This window comes from Dendrobates tinctorius, unplaced genomic scaffold (genome assembly GCF_039654945.1).
Source record: "Dendrobates tinctorius isolate UK_male_01 unplaced genomic scaffold, ASM3965494v1 ptg000086l, whole genome shotgun sequence".
Lineage (NCBI taxonomy): Eukaryota > Metazoa > Chordata > Amphibia > Anura > Dendrobatidae > Dendrobates > Dendrobates tinctorius.
Window position 1 is genome coordinate 73,219,733 of NW_027361754.1, and position 26,411 is coordinate 73,246,143.

The 26,411-nt window shown below is 45.3% G+C and overlaps 1 protein-coding gene across 5 annotated transcripts in view; it reads right to left on the reverse strand.

Annotated features, from left to right (window-relative positions):
* Nucleotides 1-3,019: 3,019 nt before the first annotated feature.
* The window catches only part of LOC141098016 (uncharacterized), a 145,122-nt gene continuing 121,730 nt past the window's right edge, over nucleotides 3,020-26,411 (reverse strand). For 4 of the 5 annotated variants that reach the window (XM_073585611.1, XM_073585607.1, XM_073585609.1 and 1 more), the window contains exons 7-13: nucleotides 24,773-25,369; nucleotides 22,273-22,409; nucleotides 22,126-22,188; nucleotides 21,544-21,678; nucleotides 17,834-17,955; nucleotides 7,587-7,681; nucleotides 3,020-4,099 (exon numbers count right to left, since the gene is read on the reverse strand). In XM_073585611.1, the coding sequence (XP_073441712.1) occupies nucleotides 3,930-4,099; nucleotides 7,587-7,681; nucleotides 17,834-17,955; nucleotides 21,544-21,678; nucleotides 22,126-22,188; nucleotides 22,273-22,409; nucleotides 24,773-25,369 (1,319 nt within the window). In that variant the 3' untranslated portion in view covers nucleotides 3,020-3,929. The remainder of the gene's footprint in view (nucleotides 4,100-7,586; nucleotides 7,682-17,833; nucleotides 17,956-21,543; nucleotides 21,679-22,125; nucleotides 22,189-22,272; nucleotides 22,410-24,772; nucleotides 25,370-26,411) is intronic. The other variant, XM_073585612.1, reaches the window with a different exon arrangement.

The following is a 26,411-nucleotide window of genomic DNA, read 5'->3' on the forward strand; positions in this document are numbered from 1 at the left end:
GGGAGCAGTATTATAGTAGTTATATTCTTGTACATAGGAGCAGTATTATAGTAGTTATATTCTTGTACATAGGAGCAGTATTATAGTAGTTATATTCTTGTACATAGGAGCAGTATTATGGTAGTTATATTCTTGTACATAGGAGCAGTATTATAGTATTTTGTGTATAGGGGAAGTATTATAGTAGCGATATATTTATCTAAAGGGGCAGGATCATAGTACGGTAGTTATTTTATACATTTACCATGATGCAATATGATAGTGTTGTAGTATTACAGTGTAAACTTGATACCTATTCCTTTTAGTTTCTTCAGTTAAAAACTAAGTGAGCTCAGAAAATGAGTTTTTTTTGTCACCATGATATTTCATACATTCAGTAACAATTATTTCATTTGAGAAATGCCCACAATATGTAAATTATGAATTAACTCAATTTTCCCAGCAAAAATTAAGTCCATGAAGAACCATAGAGGATTCTTTCGACACAAGTACAGATGTAGGAGAGCAAAGTATGAAATGAACATGATGGAGTTCTAGTTGATTGCAGATAAACCCATTAACCTAACCAAATGTACACTCACATATTGCATTGCTCCCATAGCAATGACTGGAAATAGCCACGCATTCACTGACGCTCTTCTTTCCATTAGATTGCACACCACAGCTTCCTTTTCTAGACAGATGTTAGGTCGAACTCTAGGACTTATGTCTACAAGACGCTAATGGCGTAACCTACAAATATGCCATAAATCTCTTAGATGGGCCAAGTTCTACAATTTTTATCTTTAATGTCACCAGTTCTACCACTTTCTGTACAAACTTCCTTACGTCAGAACAGACAGGAAACACTGTTAGATAACGTCTTCATGATACATGACAGACTTCACGTCCGCTCAGCAATCTGAACAATGAGTTTTTTTCTTTTTTAAAATGTAAAAGAAAAATCCTCAATTTTTATATAAAAGCCCTAATTATCTTCTTGAATGGTTAAAAATTTTGATTGTTGTGAATGCTGAGTGATAAAGTCATTGTAGCTCCCTTAAAGGCCGTTCTACGACTCTCCTAGAGCGGTACACAGTAATTTGCTCTTTCAGGATCCTTGGATAGTGGAGTTCCAACTCGTGAATGAGCTGTTACCAATGTCCGATCGGCAGACGTCGGACCATTGTAACCCTTGCCAATTGCAAAAAAGTAGTGTCAGCTGTGCCCGATACCTCTTCATGCCACTTCACCTCCGGATTGCTGAGCTTTCACCAGGCAGTTCCTGGTTGCCACTTATTCTAAGAAATGTTCAGTCTTCTGGGAATACGGTCCCTCCACCCCCAGAGGCTACGGATATATGATGTGTTTAGACAAGTGGTTTGCACATTCCAGACATGTCAAGAGGCTGGAAGGAGACACTAAAAAGTGACAGCTCTGGTTTGATCCTTCCCATAACAGAATTTATAAATCTCTTTAAGCCAAATTGACGCTCTCCTCAAAGAGAAACGTTACCTCCCTCAGCGCCATCAAACGTGCTCTCATACACCCAACCAGACTCCTGCTGTTGAAAAGAGGGAAAAAAAACCCTGAAACAGCTGTCCGTAAGGGGAAGATTTCCTTTTAGTTAGGATTCTGGTTTGGCTATGTAGCCAAGTCAATGGACAAGGCTCCTGAAAGTGAACCTGACAGTTGATATATGCTGCCTGTTGATTGGGCAGCATACATCAGACACCGGCTGTATGATTTTAGCCATGTACGTTTGACACTGAAATACTGCAGCATCTCAGAGAAAAACCTTCTTTAAGTGCCACCGAGGACCAAGCCACCGAGGACCGAGCAGACTAGTCAAACAGGCAAGTCCCCGAGGCTTCTCCCTGCCCGCGAGACAGGTCTCTCTCTAAACACTCACGCAGTAAGAGACCTATCTCTCCATGGGAGCTGGCGAAAGTGAAGCCACCAGGGACCCACCTGCTTGACTAGTCTCCAGCACATCTCATTCCTATATTTTATTCTGAAACCCCACAGCATTTCAGAGTTAAACATATATGGCTGAAAAAATACACACATGCTGCCCAACACACAAGCAGCATGTATCAGCTGTCAGGTTCTCCGACTGCCAGCATTCAAACAAAATGAGGCGACGCTGGGCGTGTAATAGAGCTGGAGTGACAGAGGCTTCAGCTCATCCTCATTTGCACATCAATTCAAACACTGATTTCTCAGTAACAGAAAAACGGACTGGCCATATAAAAGGCATTGCTGGACTGGTCTTTGAAAGCGCTACATGCACACAAATAGTTTGCGCAATGAAATCCTGCTGACAGCTTCCCTTTAAAGGGTTAATATTGACTTCTACGATAGCTACCTCCAATATGTGATACTAGAGACTCTGTGCATGCTAGATTGTAGTGCTGTTGGTCTCATGTTCAAGAAGGGGTTTTGGACTCTCCCCAGGTTCCTGGCTTGGACCTCTACACTGGTGATCTCCAACCGGTTATTCTCCAGTTTTTGCAAAACGGCACCTCCTAGCATTGCACAGTAGTCTGCAGAATCAATTTTCCTTTTGTATCCTACAGACTGGCAAAACTGCAATCATCTCTAATTGACTGGTACATGCAGATATATCTGTGCTTCCATCACAGCTCTATTACTTCTGCACATAAGGGCAGACCTACAAGGGATCTAACCAGGGATGAGACTACGGTGAGTGCAGAGGTAGGTGACAATTGGCCCATTTGTCGGAAAGTGTCCCAATGCACCCATAATATGAACGCTAGCATTATAAATAGCACATAGTAGATGGGCTCTGTTACAAATTTTGCACTGTGGACCAGGAGCAAGACCACCACAATTGAGACCCATCTAACTTCTAGCTGGCCAGAAAATGCCCAATTTAGGGTGTGTTTTTTGACCAGGTTGGGAGGACTTACTTATTAAAACCAGAACAGTTGGCTTTACGAATTCGCAAACCAAACAAGATGAGCAGATTTTAGTGAAATAGGCCAACCCCCTAACCAAAACAGACTTCAAATATTCAGATGGAGCTCCCCTTTAATTCCAACAGTACTTCCTGCTTTGTAAAATGACTCAGACCAACTAGAAATACAAATAATACTTCTTGTATTTCATATATATTTATATATATAAAAAAAAAATCCTTTAAAGTAAAATTCTAAAGGCATTTGGGGATCTATACACAAAAAGCACCAGAAATTATTACTGAACGAAAAAAAAAAAAAATATATAATCAGTGCAAAAAATCTTTAAAAAAAATAGAAAAAAAAATACTGGACTCCTATCAAACTCTGCATTTCGCCACAATACAGAGTATGATAAACACTTAACAGTCAGTAAAACCAAAATATATATATAAAAAAAATAATAAAATAAGCAAAATAATGATGTGAGAATAAGAGCAAAAAATAAAAATAAAAAATATTACGAGTAATACTTCTAAGATTTTGCAGGTCACCTCTGTAGATTAATACAATTTGGGAATTTAGAATTCCATTTTAGATTGGGCAGGGGAAAAATAAAATAAGAAAAAAAAATTTCCATGTAGTAGATGGTTTTGATGAAAAAGCCACGATGCTCGTCATACGCAGATTCAATAGCACACAGCTAAGATTGTTCTAAAAGACTGGACAATAGGTTACTAAAATGTGCTTTTTTGTTTTTCCATTGCTGACCCCGGACGTTCAGCTCGATATTATTAAAACAGCCATTCTCTAGAGTCAAAAAAATGCCTAAGGCACCTGAATGCGAGAAAATCAGATTATCGTCTTCATCCCTGAATGAGTTAATACCACTTGTTTTGACGCACGTTGAAGATCGTCCACAATGGTGAATTGACACGGAGTAGAAAAAGAGAAAGAAAGAAAAAAAAAAAAACAAAGTTTGGCAAGAAGACGACTGCTACAAATAATGGTAAGACCGGTAAACGCGAGTCACTGCTGCTTGCATCCCTCCTTCTTGTCTTTGGGTTTACTGCGCCCCAATTTCTCTGGCTGCCGCTTGGTTGGCGGTATAAATAACGGTTCGGCGCTGTCGTCCATGAAGTCGTAGAATCCGTCGACTGGGACAGGTTGGGTCTGAGTGGATACTGGAAAGTCTGTAACTAGAAGGAATAGTGGAGGGGTTAGATCTATAGCGTCAGGTCATAAATTAAAGAAAACATATTGGAGCTTATTCACACACATCCGAAGAAAGCCAACATGACTGCGGTCCGTGCGGCACATCCGGAAGCATGCTGGTGCCTGACGTTGGGCACAATTCTACCTATCCAATGCTCGTTCGGAGTCCATATGGAAATTCACCAACTATTTTAAGGCCTGTGCGAAATCTATTGTACACATGGAATGAAAAGTGGTGATGTGAATGAGCCATTAAAGGGAACCCGTCAGCTGTTTTGGACGCTATAAGTTGCGGCCACTGCCTTTTAGGTCTTATCTACAGCATTCTATAATACGGAAGATAAGCTCCCGATCCGACCTGCAACGACGCCCTCCTGCTTGCGTCATGGCTACCGGGCACTGGGAAAAGTAAGAGGCCCAGCGCCTGCGCACGGCAGGACTTTGCTCTGCCCTCAAAAGAGCATAGAAGTATGCCTGCGCAGGAGCGAGGAGCTGTGAACGAAGTAAGAACATGGGAGGCACCGAACCTGGACCTGTGACACCCATCGGAAACCCCCCCCCCCCCCCCCGGGGTGAGTATAATAAAACCTAAATTTTCTTATCTTGCAGGTCGGACCGGGGGCTTATCTACATTAATCTACATTATAGAATGCTGTAGATAAGCCCTGAAAGGTGGTGGCCACATCTTTTAGTGGCCAAAACAGGTGACAGGTTCCCTTTAAGGGACAAAACTGCCCCAACCTCTATGTCAAATCTGGACTCATCTTCTTTCCTCCATTTCATGTATGTTTCTGATCTACAGGTGCATCTCACAAAATTTGAATATCATCAAAAAGTTAATTTATTTCAGTTCTCAAATACAATAAGTGATACTCATATTATGTAGAGTCATTACAAACAGAGTGATCTATTCCAAGTGTTTATTTCTGTTAATGTTGATGATAGTGTGAAGTTTCCAATCAGTGATGGTTTGCTGAGCCATGTCATCTGCTGGTGTAGGTGGTGCACTGTGTTTTATCAAGACCAAAGTCAGTGCAGCCGTCTACCAGGAAATTTTACAGCACTTCATGCTTCCCTCTGCCGACAAGCATTTTTTTTTTTCCTTCATTCTCCAGCACTACTTTGTACCTGTCCACACTGTCAAAAGTACCAATACCTGGTTTAAAAACAATATCACGGTGCTTGACTGTCCATCAACCTCTCCTGACCTCAACCCTATAGAGAATCTATGGGGTATTGTCAAGAGGAAGATGAGAGACACCAGACCCAACAATGCAGACGAGCTGAACACTGCTATCAAAGTAACCTGGGCTTCCATAACCCCTCAGCAGTGCCACAGGCTGATCGCCTAAATGCCACGCTGCATTGATGCCATAATTGATGCCAAAGGAGCCCGACCAAGTATTGAGTGCATTTACTGAAGATACATTTCAGTAGACCAACATTTCGGATTTTAAAATCATTTTTCAAGCTGGTGTTATAAAGTGTTCTAATTTACTGAGATAATGACTTTTGGGTTTTCATTGGCTGTAAGCCTTAATCATCGACATTAACAGGAATAAACACGTGAAATAGATCACTCTGTGTAATCACTCTATATAATATGTGAATTTCACTTTTTGTATTGAAGAGCTGAAATAAATTAAACATTTTGACGATATTTTAATTTTGTGAGATACACCTGTATCTAACATACTAATCCGCATCTCACTTTTCTCTGTACCGAAAATCTGCTGCCTTGGAATAACCCTTGACTGCCACGTCTTTCAAACCACACATTCAAGCTCTGGACACCTCCAGCTCAAACATATTTCTAAAATCCGTCCTTTACTCAACTCTCACTCTACCAAAATGTTAGTGCATGCCCTCATCTCCCGCCTCGACTACATCAACATCCTCCTCTGTGGCCTACCTGTTAACTCTCTCGAATCTCTCCAGTCCATCCTTAACTCTGCTGCCCGACTAGTTCATCTCTCTACTTGCTACACTCCTGCTTCCCCCCCTTTGCAAATCCTTTCACTGGCTCACAATTTCCCAGCATATCCAGTTCAAACTACTAACACTGACCTACAAAGCCATCCATAACCTTTTCCCTCCGTACATCTCTGAACTAATTTCCCCTCATGTGATCTCCGGTCTTCCCAAGACCTCCATCTCCACCACACTTCTTCGTTCCTCACGCAATCGCCTCCAAGACATTTCCTGAATATCCTCCATCCCCTGGAATTTTGTGACCCAACACGACGCCTTCAAGAAAGCTTAGGGTCCCGTTTCACTCAGCGATGCACGAGCGATCCCGACAACGATACGACGCTAAATGATCGTGAGTAAGCTGCCAAACAGGAAGATCTCTTCAGCAACGATCCAGCGATCAAACGCAACAATGCATGCTGGCCAGCGGGACGCCGATGACGAAAAAATGGCCCAGGACATTCCTGCACGATCAGCGATATCCAGCAGGGGGGCCGGTCGCTGTTGCGTGTCACATGTAGCGAGATCGCAGGCGAGATCGCTGCTGTGTCACAAAATCTGTGACACATTAGCGATCTCGCTATGTGAGACGGGGCCTTTACAGCCCGAGTCTGCACTAACCCCCGCTTCCACCTCAACACCACTGAAGTTACCACAACATCCCAAACCTACTGTCTCCTTCCCCATTATCCTGTATAAAGTAAGCCCGCAAATGCAGGGCCCTCTTCCCTGCGTACCAGTCTATCATAGTCTACTGTAAGTGATACTTGTATTTTGATGTAACCCCGTCTCATGCACAGCACCATGGAATCAATGGTGCTATATAAGTAAAATATTAATAAATTCATAGACCCGGTACAGTTTTACATTATAGACCCACAGGGGCACTGTAAGGTGGCATAGGCACTATGTGTGGCCATATTGTGCCCCAAAATAATATCTCTATAATTTGCTAGACATTGAGCGGTCACTTTTTTGTATCTCCATAAAAAATTAGAGGCACATGGACCTATAATCCATACAGGCATCCTGTTAAAGGGCTGATCATATTGCTGACCAGTCAATAGTATGTGTCATCAACATCAGATTGATGGGAGTCCAACACTCCATGCAATCAGCAGTGAAGGATTTGAGAACAGCACAGCTCCATACACTATTTAGTAGCTGCTGCAGAAAAATGGTAGAATCGGCTCCTATTCACTTCAATAAGAGCTGTACTGCAGGAATGATCTGTCCTGCTCAGCCATCCTCTATTGCAGGGTTCCCCAACTCCAGTTCTCAAGGCACACCAACAGGTCATGTTTTCAGGATTTCCCTTATATTGTACAGGTGATGCAATTATCACCTGAGCAATACTAAGGAAATTCCGAAAACATGATCTGTTGGTGGGTCTTGACGACTGGAGTTGGGGAACCCTGCTCTATTGCATGTTACCTAGGGTCAGAAGGGACAGACGGCCTTATTACTAGGAGATTGTGGAAAGCAAGTGGCAGGCGGTACCTTGCGGACAGACTGCGAACACTTCAGGCTGGGAATCCTTCTTTGACTTGAACGTGGGGTCGAGTTCTTCAGCAATGTTCCTGGGTGACCGGAGTCTGCAAAAAAAAAAAAAACACTTCTGTAAGCCAAGGGTGATGCCAAAAGTGAATATGTGCGGCACACCCCTAAAACATAATTGTCTCCCCGAGTCTGAAAACAGTCCCAAAGTTCTTCTGTAGAATCACATATAAAAAGGGGTGGCTGCTTTGTAGAATTCTGTTTTGTTAGAGGGGGGGTCTCCAAAAAAGATGGATTTTTGGTTCTTACCGTAAAATCTCTTTCTTGGAGCCTTCATTGGGGGACACAGATTACCATGGGTGTATGCTGCTGCTGCTGCTAGGAGGCTGACACTATGCAAAACAAGAAAATTAGCTCCTCCCCTGCAGTATACACCCACCGACAGGCACCAAGCACCTCAGTTGGTGAAAAAGCAGTAGGAGAAGCAACGAGAAAACTCTAACATATGTACCAACCCAACAAGGGACTCTAGGACCCAACACGGTACAACTTAAACAGGGAGGGTGCTGTGTCCCCCAATGAAGGCTCCAAGAAAGATTTTACGGTAAGAACCAAAAATCTATCTTTCTTTATCGCCTTATTGGGGGACACAGATTACCATGGGACGTTCCAAAGCAGTCCCAAGAGTGGGGACAGCAAAAAAGGAACGAAAGAATTGGAAAAAGGCTTAGGTCGGCCGGTGAGCCACCGCCGCCTGCAGAACCTTCCTACCAACAACTGCATCAGACGAGGCCTGGGTATGAACCCTGTAAAACCTCGCAAAGGTGTGCAAGGATGACCAGGTTGCGGCCTTGCAAATTTGCATGGCCGAAGCCTGGTGACGAACAGCCCACGAGGCCGCCACAGCCCGGGTGGAGTGAGCTCTTACCCCCGGAGGAGGCCGTTTTTCCTGAAGTCGGTACGCTTCCAGAATGGTAGAACGAATCCAACGAGCGATCGTGGATTTGGATGCCGGAAGTCCTTTCTGGCGACCTTCAGAGATGACCAGCAAGGAATCAGACTGACGAAAAGAAGAGGTCCTGGGGAGATAGACACGCAGGGCTCTAACTACGTCCAGTTTGTGGAGAGACTTCTCAAGCGGATGAGAGGGAGCCGGACAAAAGGATGGAAGAATGATATCCTCATTGATATGGAAAGAGGAAACCACCTTTGGAAGAAAAGAAGGAACGTGCCTGAGGACGACCTTATCCTGATGGAGAATCAGGTAAGGGGAACAACAAGACAAGGCCGCCAATTCAGAAACTCTTCTGATGGATGTAATGGCAATCAAAAAGGTGACCTTCCACGAGAGAAGGGACAAAGGAATGTCCTGGATAGGCTCGAACGGCGCCTTCTGGAGAGCGCTAAGGACGAGATTGAGATCCCACGGGTCTATCGGCGAATGATGAGGAGGAGCCACATGGGAGACCCCTTGGAGAAAGGTCTTGACCTGTGGTAGAGAAGCTAACTCTCTTTGGAAGAGGATAGAGAGCGGAAACCTGGCCCTTGAGCGTAATAGAGGGACAGACCCGCTTCTAAACCAGACTGAATAAACCCAAGGATAGATGGGATGGAGAAAGACATTGGGAAGACTTTTTTATCATCGCACCAACGGAAAAAAGCCTTCCAGTACCTGTGGTAAATGCGGGAAGAGGCTGGTTTCCTGGCTCTGATCATAGTTTGAATAACCTGACCGGACAGACCTGATTCCTTCAAGACTGCGGTCTCAACAGCCATGCCGTCAAACTCAGAGACTGAGAATTCTCGTGGTAAAGGGGGCCTTGCGAAAGAAGGTCTGGACGGACTGGAAACCTCCAGGGAACGTCCGCGAGCATGTTGACCAGTTCCGCGTACCAAGGACGTCTTGGCCAATCTGGAGCGACAAGAATCACTGGTACGCCTTCCGATTTTATCTTTTTGACCACTCGTGGGATCAAGGCCAGAGGCGGGAACAGATAAGGAAGTTGAAACTGGGACCACGGAATCACCAGAGCGTCGCACGCGATGGCTAGAGGGTCCCTGGACCTGGCTACGAACTGCAGCACTTTGTGGTTCATCCGAGATGCCATGAGATCGACATCCGGGGTGCCCCAACGGTGGCATATCTGATCGAAGACTGCGGGATGCAGAGACCATTCGCCGGACGCCAGGCCCTGACGACTCAGAAAGTCGGCTGCCCAATTTTCCACCCCTGGAATATGAACGGTGGAGATTGCCGGAACGTAACGTTCTGCCCAGCGGAATATCTTGGCCACTTCCGACATAACCTGCTTGCTGCGCGTGCCCCCCTGATGGTTTATGTACGCCACGGCCGTGGCGTTGTCCGACTGAATACTGACCGGCTTGCCGGAGAGGAGAGGCTGCCAGTGAAGAAGGGCCAGGAAGATTGCTCTGATCTCCAGAAGATTGATTGAGAGGAGAGTCTCTTGTGGGTTCCAGCGTCCTTGGGCCGCTTTCTGATGGAACACGGCTCCCCATCCCAGAAGACTGGCATCGGTGGTGATGACTTGCCACCGGGGAGGAAGGAAGGACCTCCCTTGGAGAACTGACGCCGGCAGTAACCACCAAGTGAGAGATTGCCTCACTCTGAGAGGGAGCCGAATAGGATGGTCCAAGGACATCGTGGTCTTGTCCCAGGCTGAAAGCAGAGACAGCTGGAGGGGGCGAAGATGAAACTGCGCAAAGGGCACTGCTTCCATGGAAGCCACCATTTTGCCCAGAACCTTCATGCAGGACCGAATGGGAATGGGAGTTGGCCTCTTGAGAATTCTGATGCCCTTGCCGCAATCTTTTCCCTCGGAAGAAACACTCGGGCTAACTCTGTGTCGAATTCCATGCCCAGAAAGGTAAGACGCTGAGTGGGGATCAGAATGGACTTCTCCCTGTTGACTAGCCAACCGAGGCGGCCGAGAGTGTCCAGAGTGATCTGAAGACTCTGGAGGCAGTCCTGACGAGACGAGCCTTTGATTAAAAGATCGTCCAGATAAGGAATGATGAGAATCCCTCTGGAGCGAAGGATGGCCATGACGGTCGCCATCACCTTCGTGAAAACACGGGGCGCTGAAGCTAGGCCGAAAGGAAGAGCCGTGAACTGATAGTGGGCTCCCTGAACCGCAAAACGAAGATACTTCTGATGTTGCACACAAACCGGAATGTGCAGATAGGCGTCCCGAATGTCCACAGAGCAGAGGAATTCCCCGGGCTCCATGGAGGCAATCACCGACCGAAGAGACTCCATTTTGAAATGAAGAATCTTCGCGTGGCGATTGAGCAACTTGAGGTCCAGAATTGGACGAAGGGAGCCGTCTTTCTTCGGTACTACGAAGAGATTCGAGTAAAACCCGGAAAACCGTTCGTTTGAGGGAACGGGAACAATCACCCCGGCGGAAAGAAGGGAGGCAATGGCCTGGAGAAACCCCGGAGTCTGGGACCGCTGTCGCGGAGGCCGAGACCGGAAAAAACGTCTGTTCGGGGGAGAAACAAATTCGATCTTGTAGCCGGATGCGACGATTTCTCTGACCCAAGCGTCGTCGACAACAGACAGCCAAGCATCCACGAAAAAGGAAAGTCTGCCTCCCACCCTGGAAGAACTTCCAGGTGGGGGTGACCCGTCACTTGGAAGAAAACCTGCCGGAACTGGCGCCTGAAGCCCCGGAATATTGTCCTCTAGATCTCCAGCGGGGAGTTGGTTTGTAGGATGGCTTTTTCTGATCTCGATCTCTAGTGGCCGATGAGCGATACTGCTGGCCAGATCTATCCGTGGACAAGAAGGGACTAAAGGGCCTAAACGGGCGAAAACCCCTTCTATTAAGGAAACGTCGTGGGCGAGACTGGGGAAGAGAGGTGCTTTTACCACCAGTGGCATCGGAGATTAGCTGGTCCAGCTTGGCTCCAAAGAGTCTAGAACCGTGGAATGGCAGATTAGTAAGGGACTTTTTTGAAGTGGTATCCACATTCCATGACTTTAGCCAAAGAACTCGGCGTTTAGCTACTATGTTGCTATTTGCCCTGGCCACGCACCCGGCTGCATCCAAGGAGGCGGCCAAAAGGTATTTACCCGCATGGTTAATCTGATCTGCAAGATCTGCCAATTCGTCCTGAGGAGCTGTTGCCAATATGCCCCTGCGAAGGATTTTTGCCCAAGCGGATATGACTTTCGCTACCCAGGCTGATGCGAAAATAGGACAGAGAGAGGCGCCGGATGCCTCAAAAATTGACTTAGCCAGAGATTCGATCTGCCTGTCCGTAGGGTCTTTAAGCGATGCCCCATCAGGTAAGGATAGCACCGTTTTGGAGGCTATCCGGGAAACCGGGGGATCCACCTCAGGAGCCTTGGCCCATTTTGTGAGCAGGTCTGCCTCAAAAGGGTAGAGCACGTCTAAGTACTTGCGGCCTGAGAAACGTTGCTCAGGGCGCTCCCAGTGTTTGGCCAAGGTAGTATCGAAATCATTGTGGTTGGGAAAGGTCCGAGACGGAGGTCTTGCTCGTTTAAGGAGTACAGAGCATTCCTGAGGGGGAGCCTTGTCCTGCTTAATTTTAAGGGTTTGAAAGATAGCCGAAATGAGACTATCGACCATGTCCCGCGTTTTAGAAACATTGTCTGCCTCTGAACTCGATCCCGATTGAGAGTCATCGCCAGACCTGGAGTCGCCATCGGAGGAAGGAGAATGCAATCTGACGGGCTCCGAGGGACCCTGCGAGCTAGAGGACGAGGTAGACAGAGCCCGCTTCCTAGAGCTCCTGCTTTGTCGGTCTCTTGGAAGGTCGCGGTCAGGAGCGGACGACTCACCCTGAGAGGCGGTCGGCGCGCAGGTGGCAGTAGACAGCTGTGGAAGTCGTTCTAAGACCTGGACCAGCGACTGGGAAACCTTAGTCAAGTCAGAGACTGACTGAGACATTACAATGGCCCACTCCGGGGGAGGTTGAGCGTCCTCGGCCCGGGGCTCTGCGAGCTCCTGGGATGCAGACATAGCGGAAGGACTGCAGGATGGGCAAAAGGGGAGAAGAGGCGGGAGATTCAAATCTGGAAGTCTAGTTCAGGATTTCTCTGCAGAGGTACGCTGGCTGGCAGGCAGCTGGTTATGATGTGGGGCCTGGAGGGATCGTAGGGCACTTACCTGACGTCCCTGAAGAGGCTGTCACAGGGGCCCACGGTGAAAGCCACTGGAGAAGCTCCTCTATGCCCACATCTTGCAGAAGACGGCGTAGACCTCCTGCGACCGCCGTCTTCCTCTCAGCCCTGTCCAGAGAGAGGGGTGAGGAGGGTAATTGGCAAGGACTAGCCACCGGTCCACAGCCCCTAGCACCGGGAGGTGATAGGGCCAAGGTCCTGCCTGCGGAACCGAGAGGTGCGATGTGGATGACACCACACTGCTCGCTCAGCCGCCTGACATGGGAAATCAGGGTGAAGCTACACCCTGTTTCCTGACGGAAAACCTGAAAAATAAAGCAAAAAGATTAAAAGGTTCGACTGGAAACCTAAAAGAAAAAAGGGGATATTAATAAGAGCGGATCTGGGGAGATCCCGGTCCGCCTCCTACAGACACTAAGCACAAACTGAGGTGCTTGGTGCCTGTCGGTGGGTGTATACTGCCGGGGAGGAGCTAATTTTCTTGTTTTGCATAGTGTCAGCCTCCTAGCAGCAGCAGCATACACCCATGGTAATCTGTGTCCCCCAATAAGGCGATAAAGAAATACCAGAAGATCTTGGGTGTTTTCAGGAATGCGATCAGCTGCAAGAAGGACACAGACAAGCGCTTTATTCCCCAGCAGCACCGACACAGGAGAAATTAACAATTATCGCTGAAATCAATGGGCGCCTGTGCAAGGATTTGGTGGTAGCAAGCTGGGTCCCTGCAAAAGGAAGTCTTAGGAATTCTAGAGAAAACCTCGGCGATCTCCATACAACGCCTCATGGACGACTAGCTCGGCAATGTGTGGATACGTGAACACGGCCTACACCGCGAGGGTCTGCAGCACGGACATTACTAGATCTCGTTTTGTTTTTTCAGGAAGATCTTTATATGCTCAGGCTGTAAAAGGGAGAGCAATTGAAATGACATGTGGTGCCAAGGCTGCAAAAGAAAAATCACCCACTAATGGAACGAAAAGGAGATCTATAAAAAACATAAATAAATAATACTAAATGGATGCACTAGTCTGAGTCATATATATTGCAGATGATGCTAGTTTCGATCGCACCTAATGGTCACCCATCTGCACTGTGGACAAATGCAGAAAGCGTCATCATGTTCTTGCTCCAAACTCATTCATGTAAAAGTCCCATAATTACACAAATATGAGACAAGGACACCTAGCTGGGGTTCACTACTGAAGCCACCAGTGATCAGCTCTGCCCGTCAAATAGGGGGGGGGGTGATCTCCAAACAGAACACTTTGTTCACAGCTCGACAGCGGGGAAAAAAAAAAAAAAAAGTTTATAAGACAGGTGTCTACTATCTGTAACACAGGATGTAACTGATCCAGAGTTGCATCCTGTAATATTCTCCAGAACAGCACTCCATATAATACAAAATGCAACTCCTGATCAGTAATGTATGTACACAGTGACTGCACCAGCAGAATAGTGAGTGCAGCTCTGGGGTATAATACAGGATGTAACTCAGGATCAGTAGAGGATCAGTAATGTAATGTATGTACACAGTGACTGCACCAGCAGAATAGTGAGTGCACCTCTGGGGTATAATACAGGATGTAACTCAGGATCAGTACAGGATCAGTAATGTAATGTATGTACACAGTGACTGCACCAGCAGAATAGTGAGTGCAGCTCTGGAGTATAATACAGGATGTAACTCAGGATCAGTACAGGATCAGTAATGTAATGTATGTACACAGTGACTCCACCAGCAGAATAGTGAGTGCGGCTCGGGGGTATAATACAGGATGTAACTCAGGATCAGTAATGTATGTACACAGTGACTGCACCAGCAGAATAGTGAGTGCAGCTCTGGAGTATAATACAGGATGTAACTCAGGATCAGTAATGTAATGTATGTACACAGTGACTGCACCAGCAGAATAGTGAGTGCAGCTCTGGGGTATAATACAGGATGTAACTCAGGATCAGTAATGTAATGTAATATATGTACACAGTGACTGCACCAGCAGAATAGTGAGTGCACCTCTGGGGTATAATACAGGATGTAACTCAGGATCAGTAATGTAATGTAATGCATCTACACAGTGACTGCACCACCAGAATAGTGAGTGCAGCTCTGGGAGTATAATACAGGATGTAAGGCTGGTTTCACATTAGCGCATTTTCAGCGCGCGCACGGCCGGGGTAGCTCCGCCCCCGAGCCGGCTCTCTGCCCGGTGTGCCCGCCCCTTCCTTGTAGCGCCGCCTCCTAGCGGACAGCGGCGCCTGCGATCGGCGCACCCTATCTTTAGCATAGGGTGCGCCGATCGTGCGCAGGCCGTGCGCTAGTTGCGCTTTGACCTGCGCTGCGCACTTTTGACGGTGCGCCAAAATCAAACTTTTCGGATTTTGGCGCGCACGGCGCACCGTCAAAAGTGCGCAGCGCAGGTCAAAGCGCAACTAGCGCACGGCCTGCGCACGATCGGCGCACCCTATGCTAAAGATAGGGTGCGCCGATCGCAGGCGCCGCTGTCCGCTAGGAGGCGGCGCTACAAGGAAGGGGCGGGCACGCCGGGCAGAGAGCCGGATCGGGGGCGGAGCTACCCCCGGCCGTGCGCGCGCTGAAAATGCGCTAATGTGAAACCGGCCTAACTTGGGATCAGTACAGGATCAGTAATCTATGTACACAGTGACTGCACCAGCAGAATAGAGAGTACAGCTCTGGAGTATAATACAGAATGTAACTCAGGATCAGTACAGGATCAATAATGTAATGCATGTACACAGTGACTGCACCAGCAGAATAGTGAGCGCAGCTCTGGAGTATAATACAGGATCAGTAATGTATGTACACAGTGACTGCACCAGCAGATTAGCGAGTGCAGCTCTGGAGTATAATACAGGATGTAACTCAGGATCAGTAATGTATGTACACAGTGAGTGCACCAGTAGAATAGTGAGCGCAGCTCTGCAGTATAATACAGGATGTAACTCAGGGTTAGTACAGAATAAGTAATGTAATGTATGTACACAGTGACTGCACCAGCAGAATAGTGAGTGCAGCTCTGGAGTATAATACAGGATGTAACTCAGGGTTAGTACAGAATAAGTAATGTAATGTACAGTGGGGAAAAAAAGTATTTAGTCAGTCAGCAATAGTGCAAGTTCCACCACTTAAAAAGATGAGAGGCGTCTGTAATTTACATCATAGGTAGACCTCAACTATGGGAGACAAACTGAGAAAAAAAAATCCAGAAAATCACATTGTCTGTTTTTTTTTCATTTTATTTGCATATTATGGTGGAAAATAAGTATTTGGTCAGAAACAAAATTTCATCTCAATACTTTGTGATATATCCTTTGTTGGCAATGACAGAGGTCAAACGTTTTCTGTAAGTCTTCACAAGGTTGCCACACACTGTTGTTGGTATGTTGGCCCATTCCTCCATGCAGATCTCCTCTAGAGCAGTGATGTTTTTGGCTTTTCGCTTGGCAACACGGACTTTCAACTCCCTCCAAAGGTTTTCTATAGGGTTGAGATCTGGAGACTGGCTAGGCCACTCCAGGACCTTGAAATGCTTCTTACGAAGCCACTCCTTCGTTGCCCTGGCGGTGTGCTTTGGATCATTGTCATGTTGAAAGACCCAGCCACGTTTCATCTTCAATGCCCTTGCTGATGGAAGGAGGTTTGCACTCAAAATCTCACGATACATGGCCCCATTCATTCTTTCATGTACCCGGATCAGTCGTCCTGGCCCCTTTGCAGAGAAACAGCCCCAAAGCATGATGTTTCCACCACCATGCTTTACAGTAGGTATGGTGTTTGATGGATGCAACTCAGTATTCTTTTTCCTCCAAACACGACAAGTTGTGTTTCTACCAAACAGTTCCAGTTTGGTTTCATCAGACCATAGGACATTCTCCCAAAACTCCTCTGGATCATCCAAATGCTCTCTAGCAAACTTCAGATGGGCCCGGACATGTACAGGCTTAAGCAGTGGGACACGTCTGGCACTGCAGGATCTGAGTCCATGGTGGCGTAGTGTGTTACTTATGGTAGGCCTTGTTACATTGGTCCCAGCTCTCTGCAGTTCATTCACTAGGTGCCCCCGCGTGGTTCTGGGATTTTTGCTCACCGTTCTTGTGATCATTCTGACCCCACGGGGTGGGATTTTGCGTGGAGCACCAGATCGAGGGAGATTATCAGTGGTCTTGTATGTCTTCCATTTTCTAATTATTGCTCCCACAGTTGATTTCTTCACTCCAAGCTGGTTGGCTATTGCAGATTCAGTCTTCCCAGCCTGGTGCAGGGCTACAATTTTGTTTCTGGTGTCCTTTGACAGCTCTTTGGTCTTCACCATAGTGGAGTTTGGAGTCAGACTGTTTGAGGGTGTGCACAGGTGTCTTTTTATACTGATAACAAGTTTAAACAGGTGCCATTACTACAGGTAATGAGTGGAGGAAAGAGGAGACTCTTAAAGAAGAAGTTACAGGTCTGTGAGAGCCAGAAATCTTGATTGCTTGTTTCTGACCAAATACTTATTTTCCACCATAATATGCAAATAAAATGAAAAAAAAACAGACAATGTGATTTTCTGGATTTTTTTTTCTCAGTTTGTCTCCCATAGTTGAGGTCTACCTATGATGTAAATTACAGACGCCTCTCATCTTTTTAAGTGGTGGAACTTGCACTATTGCTGACTGACTAAATACTTTTTTTCCCCACTGTATGTACACAGAGACTGCACCAGCAGAATAGTGAGTGCAGCTCTGGAGTATAATACAGGATGTAACTCAGGGTTAGTACAGAATAAGTAATGTAATGTATGTACACAGTGACTGCACCAGCAGAATAGTGAGTGCAGCTCTGGGAGTATAATACAGGATGTAACTTGGGATCAGTACAGGATCAGTAATGTATGTACACAGTGACTGCACCAGCAGAATAGTGAGTGCAGCTCTGGAGTATAATACAGGATGTAACTCAGGATCAGTAATGTACCAATAAGTACTACTTATGCTACTCCACTATATTATCCAGGGATCATAAGTAGTAATTAGAGATTTCACACTTCAGCCCAATAGGTAATGTCTATTAGCAGTGACATACTTCGTCTGGTCAAGACTTTCTTCAACCGCTGTAAACTCCATTTTCTCAGGCGTACGACACTCCGTTGGTGATGCCAGGCCCTCTGAGTCCAGCGGTCCTTGGTTAGAAGAAGGCACATCATTCTAGAAGATGGAAACAAATATTACATACTCATCTGGAGATTCACAGGCTTCCATGGAGTTGGCAGCTTTGCTGCAGGCACCAATTTATGGGTGTATTCCTATACTGTATATATCAAATTATATCCCTACCCAGCAACCAAACCTCCAGCAAGTGAAGGATCACACAGCGTACATACGGGATGAGGTACCAGTAACATCATGGGAGACTGTGAACCCAACACTGCCTGGAGGGGGGCAAATACAGACACAGGTCTGAGCTCAAGTTGGAGGCCAACAATGAGGGCTAGAGTCATTGGCACAACTTGAAGCTTGTGGGGCTCCAGTACAAACTCTGCAATTGGGCCCTCAACTAACACTAACAACTTGTCTTTTTCCTACATGTTTTACACTTTTCTGTCGTTAGGAATAATATTGCTGAAGTCTCATACCCATGTAAGGATCATCTGATATAGATAGATATATATATCTGCAACATGACTTCTTTCCAGCTCCTTCCCTGGATGTCACAACTTTCTTACACACTCCTGAACATGATCACATCTGGCAAGGATAAAAATCTAAAAATAAGCAAGTTGCTCTCACGTTCATTATTCTGAGTTACCGCTTATCTCCAGCGGGCAATGTGGCCATTTCTTAACGGTACACAGTAACCTCAGCAGAAGTGGTTCACCACAGGACTACAAATAGCCTCCCAGATGAAGACTTCTGGGGAAACCAGCGGCAGTGTGTGCTGGTAAATGATGTAAATGTGGGCACAGAGCAGACTCTGCACAGAGGCCGATGGTGCAATGCTGGAATGGGTAACTTTATACCAGCCTAAACTCTGTGAACCATCTAATATTCAACGTACAATGCTGTGAAGAACAGTTTTCCTCCCACTCAATGTCTCCTATTTTGCCAAGTTTGGACAGTGAGCCCCTTGCACAATCAGCAGATATGGCGCATGTATCCTATCCTAAAGACTCTGTAATTCAGGACACATGCACCATACCTGTCCATCATGCACACGCTCCAGCAGATAAATGGCTAAGCAATGCCATTGTCACGGCTCACTTTCCGATGTAGCACAGACCTCTCTTTTTAGTATATATGACCATTACATTTACTGTAGGTTTTTTATTTTTTTAAACCTGTATCACCCATGTGAAAAAGTATTTACCCACCTAATCCTAATCTGGTTGGGCCACCCGTAGCAGAAACAACTGCAAGAAAATGTTTGTGATAACTTGTGCATTAAAGGGGTTGTCTGCCCCTAGGGTACAAGTCTGCAGTGACTGCAGACTTGGGAATCCTTACAGCACATGCACTGCACATTGCAAGGATCTCTTCGATGCCTGCACCAGGAACATGTTACTTTCGTACTGTTGGCCACATTCTGACTAGACTGTATCCAGCCTCTAACGATTCTCTTGCATTGAGTGAGGCGGCACACATCGAGTCGACACGAGACCACATTTATGCAAATCAGGTATTTGCACACACTCCTGTCACCAGTGAATCCTCACAGCACACATTCACAAATCTGAAGTCACAGAGTGACTGCAGACTTGTAGCCTAAGGCCGGATAACCCCTTTAATTCGGTTGTATAGAGCGAGGCCGTGCCTCTTGTTGGCTACATCACTAATCGGGGCGCAGCCTCGCTCTATACAAGTGTATGGAGTCAGGCGGTGCCCACTAGACGGACCCTGACCGTGAATTTGTATAACGCATACATAATACATATGCTACGGTCCCGACTAAGAAACCGGCAAATCCCCGTTGCGCAGAGTGCGTGCTCTGGGGGGATTCATAAGTCTGCAGTCACACCGAGTGACTGCAGACTTATCGATTTGGATCAGACAACCTTTTAAAGGAAAAGCTCCACCTTTGAATTTACTTAGCAACTGAACTATTCACATCCCTGTTGACTTTTGGGCAGCACGGTGGCTCAGTGGTTAGCGCTGCAGCCTTGCAGCACTGGGGTCCTGGGTTCGAATCCCACCAAGGACAACATCTGCAAGGAGTTTGTATGTTCTCCCCGTGTTTGTGTGGGTTTCCTCCGGGTACTCCGGTTTCCTCCCACACTCCAAAGACATACTGATAGGGAATTTAGATTGTGAGCCCCATCAGAGGCAGTGATGAAAATGTGTGCAAACTGTAAAGCGCTGCGGAATATGTTAGCGCTATATAAAAATAAAGATTATTATTACTTTTGGAGGACCTGTCAGTAGGATATTGGACTCCAAACTAAAAGGTATGACTGTAAAGCCCCTTTAATGCTTACTACATTCATAAATTGCTAATAGAATTTTGTTAGGACATTTTTGAGTAATCTATTCTTGAAGTTTTATTTTCATGTGCAGCGGGGCAGGCATTTCACTCCTCTGCTCTGCTGTACTTCAAGGTCAACCTCCAGTCATTGATTGACATGTCCCTCAGTAACCCATCTCCCTGCGCATTGCCTGAGTTTGTTTCACCAGGAATCGCGGCACCTGCAGCGAGCTCCTGATGAGGTTTAACGATCAATGTAATGGCTCCTGTAATGCCACTAGGAATTCATTGTGAAGGTGACACTGTCACCAGCGTTCATTGTGCAGGGTAGACCGGTCACTGAGGGAAGAGTGACCTGTTAATCAATGACAAGGGGCGGCGCTAAGCAGTGAAGTGCCCGCCCCACTGCACTTGACAATAAAAAAATGCCCTAATGAAATTCTACTAGCACAGTATGAATGTAATAAGCATTACAGGGGTTTAACACTCATACCTTTAGTTAAGGGTCAAATATCCTACCGACAGGTCCTCTTTAATAGCATTGCGATAAAAAGTGAATACAGTGACATGAAAGTTCCCTTCAACTGTGGAAACTACGGTCACAGTTAAATGAAAAAACACAAAAATTGAGCTTGGTTTGAGTTGGTATACATGCAGCATATAAATGCATGTTCACATGACCAAAAAGCATACAAAACCCACAAAAGACACAATGAAAAAAACCCTGCTATAATAAAAGTAAAAAGCAAAAGTGCATTTAAATCATACAGAGTTCTTAGTAATACTGAATTTGATCAAATATAGCATAAAAGCCGTCCCACCATCGACAAGGTGACTGTGGTCGGGGCGGTCCTACACTGTCTAGTATTAGTAACCTTATCATGTGTCAAAGTTGACGTCTGTGTGAATAAGGTCAGACAAGGACCGGGTCCCAACCAGTGGACACCAGTCAGGGGAAGCCTTTAAATACAATTTCCAGCTCAGGAGAGGGAGGCCACACCCCAGCTTGCACAGAATGCAAAAATACAAAGAAAAAACACAAGAATTGAGCTTGGTTTGAGTTGGTACACATGCAGCATATAAATGCATGTTCACATGGCCAAAAAGCATACAAAACCTACAAAAGACAAAATGAAAAAAACCCTGCTATAATTAAATAAGTAAAAAGCAAAAGTGCATTTAAATCATACAGAGTTCTTAATACTAAGAACTCTGTATGATTTAAATGCACTTTTGCTTTTTACTTATTTAATTATAGCAGGGGTTCTTTCATTTTGTCTTTTGTAGGTTTTGGTCACAGTTAAATGGTAGTTCTACCTTCGGTCTCTTGTACTTGCCTTCATCCCTATGCTCCTCCTGTCAGTGAAGCTACAGATACTTCCATCATCATCATCACTGTCTCCGGGGAGGTCCAGCTCATCCGATCTTCGTTGCGCTCGCAGCTCCTGCTGCTGAATGTACTTGGCGATTTCCTGAAGAGACGCAACAAAGATAAGCGAAAGGATCAGATACAGCCACTGAATATAAAAAAGGAGTCAATGTGCACAGGAGATCTCTGAAGAATACATGCTGTCACAGCCCTGTCCTCCATCCTATGGCTATGCAAGTCTAACTTGTTATCATTCAGCATTAACGACTGAGCATGCTGAGACATGTAGTTTTATCTGTAAGACCAAGAGTTGGGCAATATCCCAAAAGGAGAGGTCCACACAGCCAATTCAGACAAGGCCTACAAAGTTGCACTAAGTTTCTCTCATCACCTTCAAAATCCAGAAGTGGACAAAGCAAACTATCTACATGGGGAAGAGGAAGAAGTTGGAGGAATAGCAGGCCTGGTACTACTGTTCAAGTAATGTAGATACGGTATATGCTATCAGATTAATCTAGGCGCTATACAGATTCAGTCATCTTGATCGTACTTCATCTTGTGCCACCTGAGCCGCTCGGAAGTCCTCGTGTTGGTCGTGACGTTTCAGTTTGGCCTGCAGAAGATGTCAAGAACAGATGTTACCATTTACTGTGGTTTTCCCTTGGAACTCCCAAAATACAGGAATTATTGCACTTACCATACGTTTCTCTTCTTCTTCCTGGAGCTGGCGAGCCAATTCTTCATCTTTTAAAAGCTGGTCAGAGCTTTGGACATTAAGTTCTGCCATCTTCCAGTCAATTGGTTCTATATTGAAGTTGGACCTTGTCTCCTCACCTTGCCAGAAAAAAAATAAAATTAATGTTTTCATGCTACAGTGCTACATAGTGTAGTGTAACTTTATTAGTTGGTTATATATGGAGGTGGCTACTCTTAGTAAGCGCCTGTACACACCTGTTTTCTGTTTTATTATATGGTGAAGCAATAGCAAGCAAAAAGTGAACGCTGTCCTGCATTGCATTTTTATGGGGCTCCGTACATACCATTACTCACCAGTATACTTAGCATAGTTGTGGTCAACATGTCAGCACAAAGATGTCAGGAAAGTCCATGCCCCCCTATACAACCCAGACTGTCCAAGGGAATATATGACATAACGTCAATGACAAAGAGGTGGCTGCCTGGAAATGGCAATCATTACACATAATTTATCCTAAAGGGAAACTACTAAGAATAATTGCATGGAACGGTGTCACACCCTTCAAAAAGAAAAAAAAAAAAAAACACCATCAAAAGATGTAATTCAACAAGTTGGGAAGGGGGAACACTCGGGCATCAGTCAGGGTGGCGGAAACCGAGGGCAAGAACAAGATCAAGTTATGCTAGTTTTAGGGTATGGGCACAGTAAGTTTTTGAAGAGGATTTGGAAAGTTTCCGCTCTGTTTCTGCTCCAAAAAACTCAGTGTGAACATACCCCTAAAAGAATGGCTCTACAACAGTGCTCCACAACTCCAGACCTCAAAGGCCAACCAACAGATCAGGTTTTCAAGACCTCCTTTGTATTGCACAAGTGATCATTCCTTTACTTGTGCAATACTAAGGAAAGCCTGAAATCATGATCTGCTTGTGGGTTATGAAGACTGGAGTAGAGGAACACTGCTCCACACTACAACCAGGGGGAAGGAAAAATATGCTGGTATACAGTCCGGTATCAGGCACTGCCCTGGGAGTAATGTTGCTGCGTGGGCGGAGATAAAATGGGTTTTAATGTTCATTTTTTAGAAAACTCCAATGCATTTCGGAGTAGGATTTGCATATCTTCATTAGGTTTTTCAGCTGGATTCTATAACAAAAAAAACCCAAAAAAAAAACCAAACAAACAACTTTCATCTCTACCCACTTGACAATGCTAGATATTAATGACTTTTTCCTTTCCGTGAAATACCTTAGGTCCCAATGGCAATGAACACTAAGACAGCACTTATACTGGTGGACCAGGACATGAAAGGAGGAAAGCCTTCTCTATCTGGAGGTGCTGACGAGGAGACCAGAATGCAATCCCATAAAATATTAAAATGGTCACACACTTTAAGGTTTTGATTGACAGATCAGGAGAAAAGCAAATTCTTTAATTCACATACTTCTGGGAATCCTGGAGAAAACCCTACATGGCTCTCCGTTCATCCATAAGCAGGAAGCCACCACTGGTCCATGATGATTGGAACAGAGGTCTGTGGGGTCACCCAAGCAGACTCCAAATCTAACCTGCTACTATTCTTGTAACAATTCTCAGTCACGAGTCTTATTGCCAATAACAAGGTAATAACTCACCTATGCGCCATGTAATAAGCGGTCTAGCTGGATTTTTCTTTTGCAAACAATGTAAAATGAGACAAGTAATCCCTTGCTAAACCCTTTACACAGCAGTTTACTTTGGACATATTTCAGCATTTGCAGTTTTCTCTGGAAAGTCCACAGCTCACAGTTTCATGGCATTTAAATCTCAAGAATTGCTCCACCAAAAGAAAATATGTGCTAACATACTAAACCATTATTTGCATGAATTATGGCTATGACATCATTTCACTTACCAAAATACTGTAAAACAACATCACAAAGTGTTCCAGTAAAAGTGTAATAAAGTTGAGAAGAAGTAGGACAGCTGGACATCCTCAGTCAATGACGAATAAGGCCATATATACAGGAGTATGGACAAATACATTACTAAGCCCCCTTACTAATGTTCATTCTACCCGCTCTACCAGGGTGATGGCAGGGAATACTGACCATCGCAACTAAGGTTTTACCAAGTTCATCTGTCATGGCTCAGAAACATTGTGTGGGTCCAAAACGTTAAAATGAGATATTTTTTTTTCTTAATGGCAATTCTTTTGGGTGATCTTTTTACCTAATCTATACGGGCATTCAAGTAGTATTACTTCCTCAGACCATTTTTTTTTTACCTTGGTCCCTTCCAACTATCTACAAGGGGTCATCCATCTTCCAGTAACAAGTTGTAGATTGGCTCCTCCACTTAGGATGGAGCTACTGGGCTCTACTCCCTTGTTGCCATTGTACATACACCTTCCACAGAAAGCCATCACTTCCACAGAGCATGAACTACGATGTCAGCCAACACTTAAGACACGTGTACCCCCCGACTTGTTAATTATATTAGACCACTCAAAGTGTTGTAATACCTGTGCTCAGAGCGTGACTTGATATCCTACATGAAGGCTTGTTGGATGGTCGATGATGATGATGACGAGGATCGTGGTTTTGGTTCCACTGTGATCGTCGACTCCTCTTATCCCTAACACATTGTTCTGGGCAGTCATCGCTGTCCGAGCTGGAGCGTCTGCACCGGTCAGCATGATGCCTGCAATGTTTATCACGATGACCCCTTACTTTGTCCTCTTTTCGACTCACGTCCCGCTCACGGCTAGAAGTTCCCTCTGAGCTACTAGGATGACATGGACTTCTTTCTGAAGAACTCCTATGGTTTCTGTAAGGAAACTGCACTTGCTGATCCTTCCGGCTGGACTCCTTCCATACATCTGGAGTTTTGGAGTTGTTCCCATCATAAAAGACTTGGCCAAAGGACACGCGGTTGGAGGAGATCATTCTTCCAGGGTGCTCTTCTGGGTTTTTAGAGCTATGGTCTCTCTCAGAGCTTCTGTTCCCTCGCCTGTAATCTGAGGCATTATGGTGCTTAGAACTATCATTTCGGAAGAGATATCCTTCCTCCTCCTCATTGTCCAAAGACGTCAGGTATTGCCGCTGCCGGCTGCTTTGTTCTTGTGAATACATGCAACAACACAAAGCGGAGGTTAGTAAGCGTGCACATACAACAGGTACAACTGCTTCAGGCACAGAAGGGATTATGCATCATCTTATCATTTCTGACACAGAACAGGTGTGACTACACGGAAAAGCATTTAGGTGGGTGAGCAGAGGCTTACACGTGATCAGAAAATGCTAGTCTCACAGTAGAAGACAAATTAAACACAGATTCTAGCGTGATGGTGTGCTGCCAGTTTAGGAGACCCCCCCCACCAGTGAATACCTGCAATAAAACTATTGTGCAAACCACCCACAGTTACAACTTCCCATATTTGTCTGTGCACATGTTATAAAATGGTTGTGGCTCCCACATCTGTGGATTTAAACCACTCCCCCCCCCAAAAAAAAAAAAAAAAAAAAAAAAAAAATCTTAATTCTCAATACAATTCAATAAAAAGGTGGCTATGCTATTCACCCAAGTATGTAGGGATTATGTACAAGTGGAGGCAGGAAGAAATGCTGAGCACAACATGCACATTTTTTGTTACCGTCCTTACTCATTTGAGTGGGTGAAAAGTGGTGCAAAAATGCCAAAAGAAATGGATATGCTGTATCTTGGCAAAAATGCAGCAGGGCTTAAAATGTGAGCAGAGTAAAAGTTAAAAAAAAAAAAAAAAAAAATAATCCAGCATGTGAGCGAGATTTCAGAAATCTCATTGGATTGCTAGTACTGTGAAACACATCTTCATTAACGTATCAAATATGTCATGTATGAACATACCCTATTACAGTCCAGAAAGCTATGCCAACTGCCATTAATATTATATTCTTAGCAGACTGTAAAAACGGCAACTAACCTAGAAAGTCTATGCCAACCTTACCACCTGAGCCCAGAGTGCCACTTTAAGATGTTCGGTAGCTGAAGAGCCATTTACTTGGTCCTAGGATCCATTTCTAATTGGTTATTCACAAATAACCTATTAGATCTTATTGAGGTTAATGCTTTTGGGTCCAATGGTAACAACAAAGCAACAAAGATTACTATGCACGCATAAG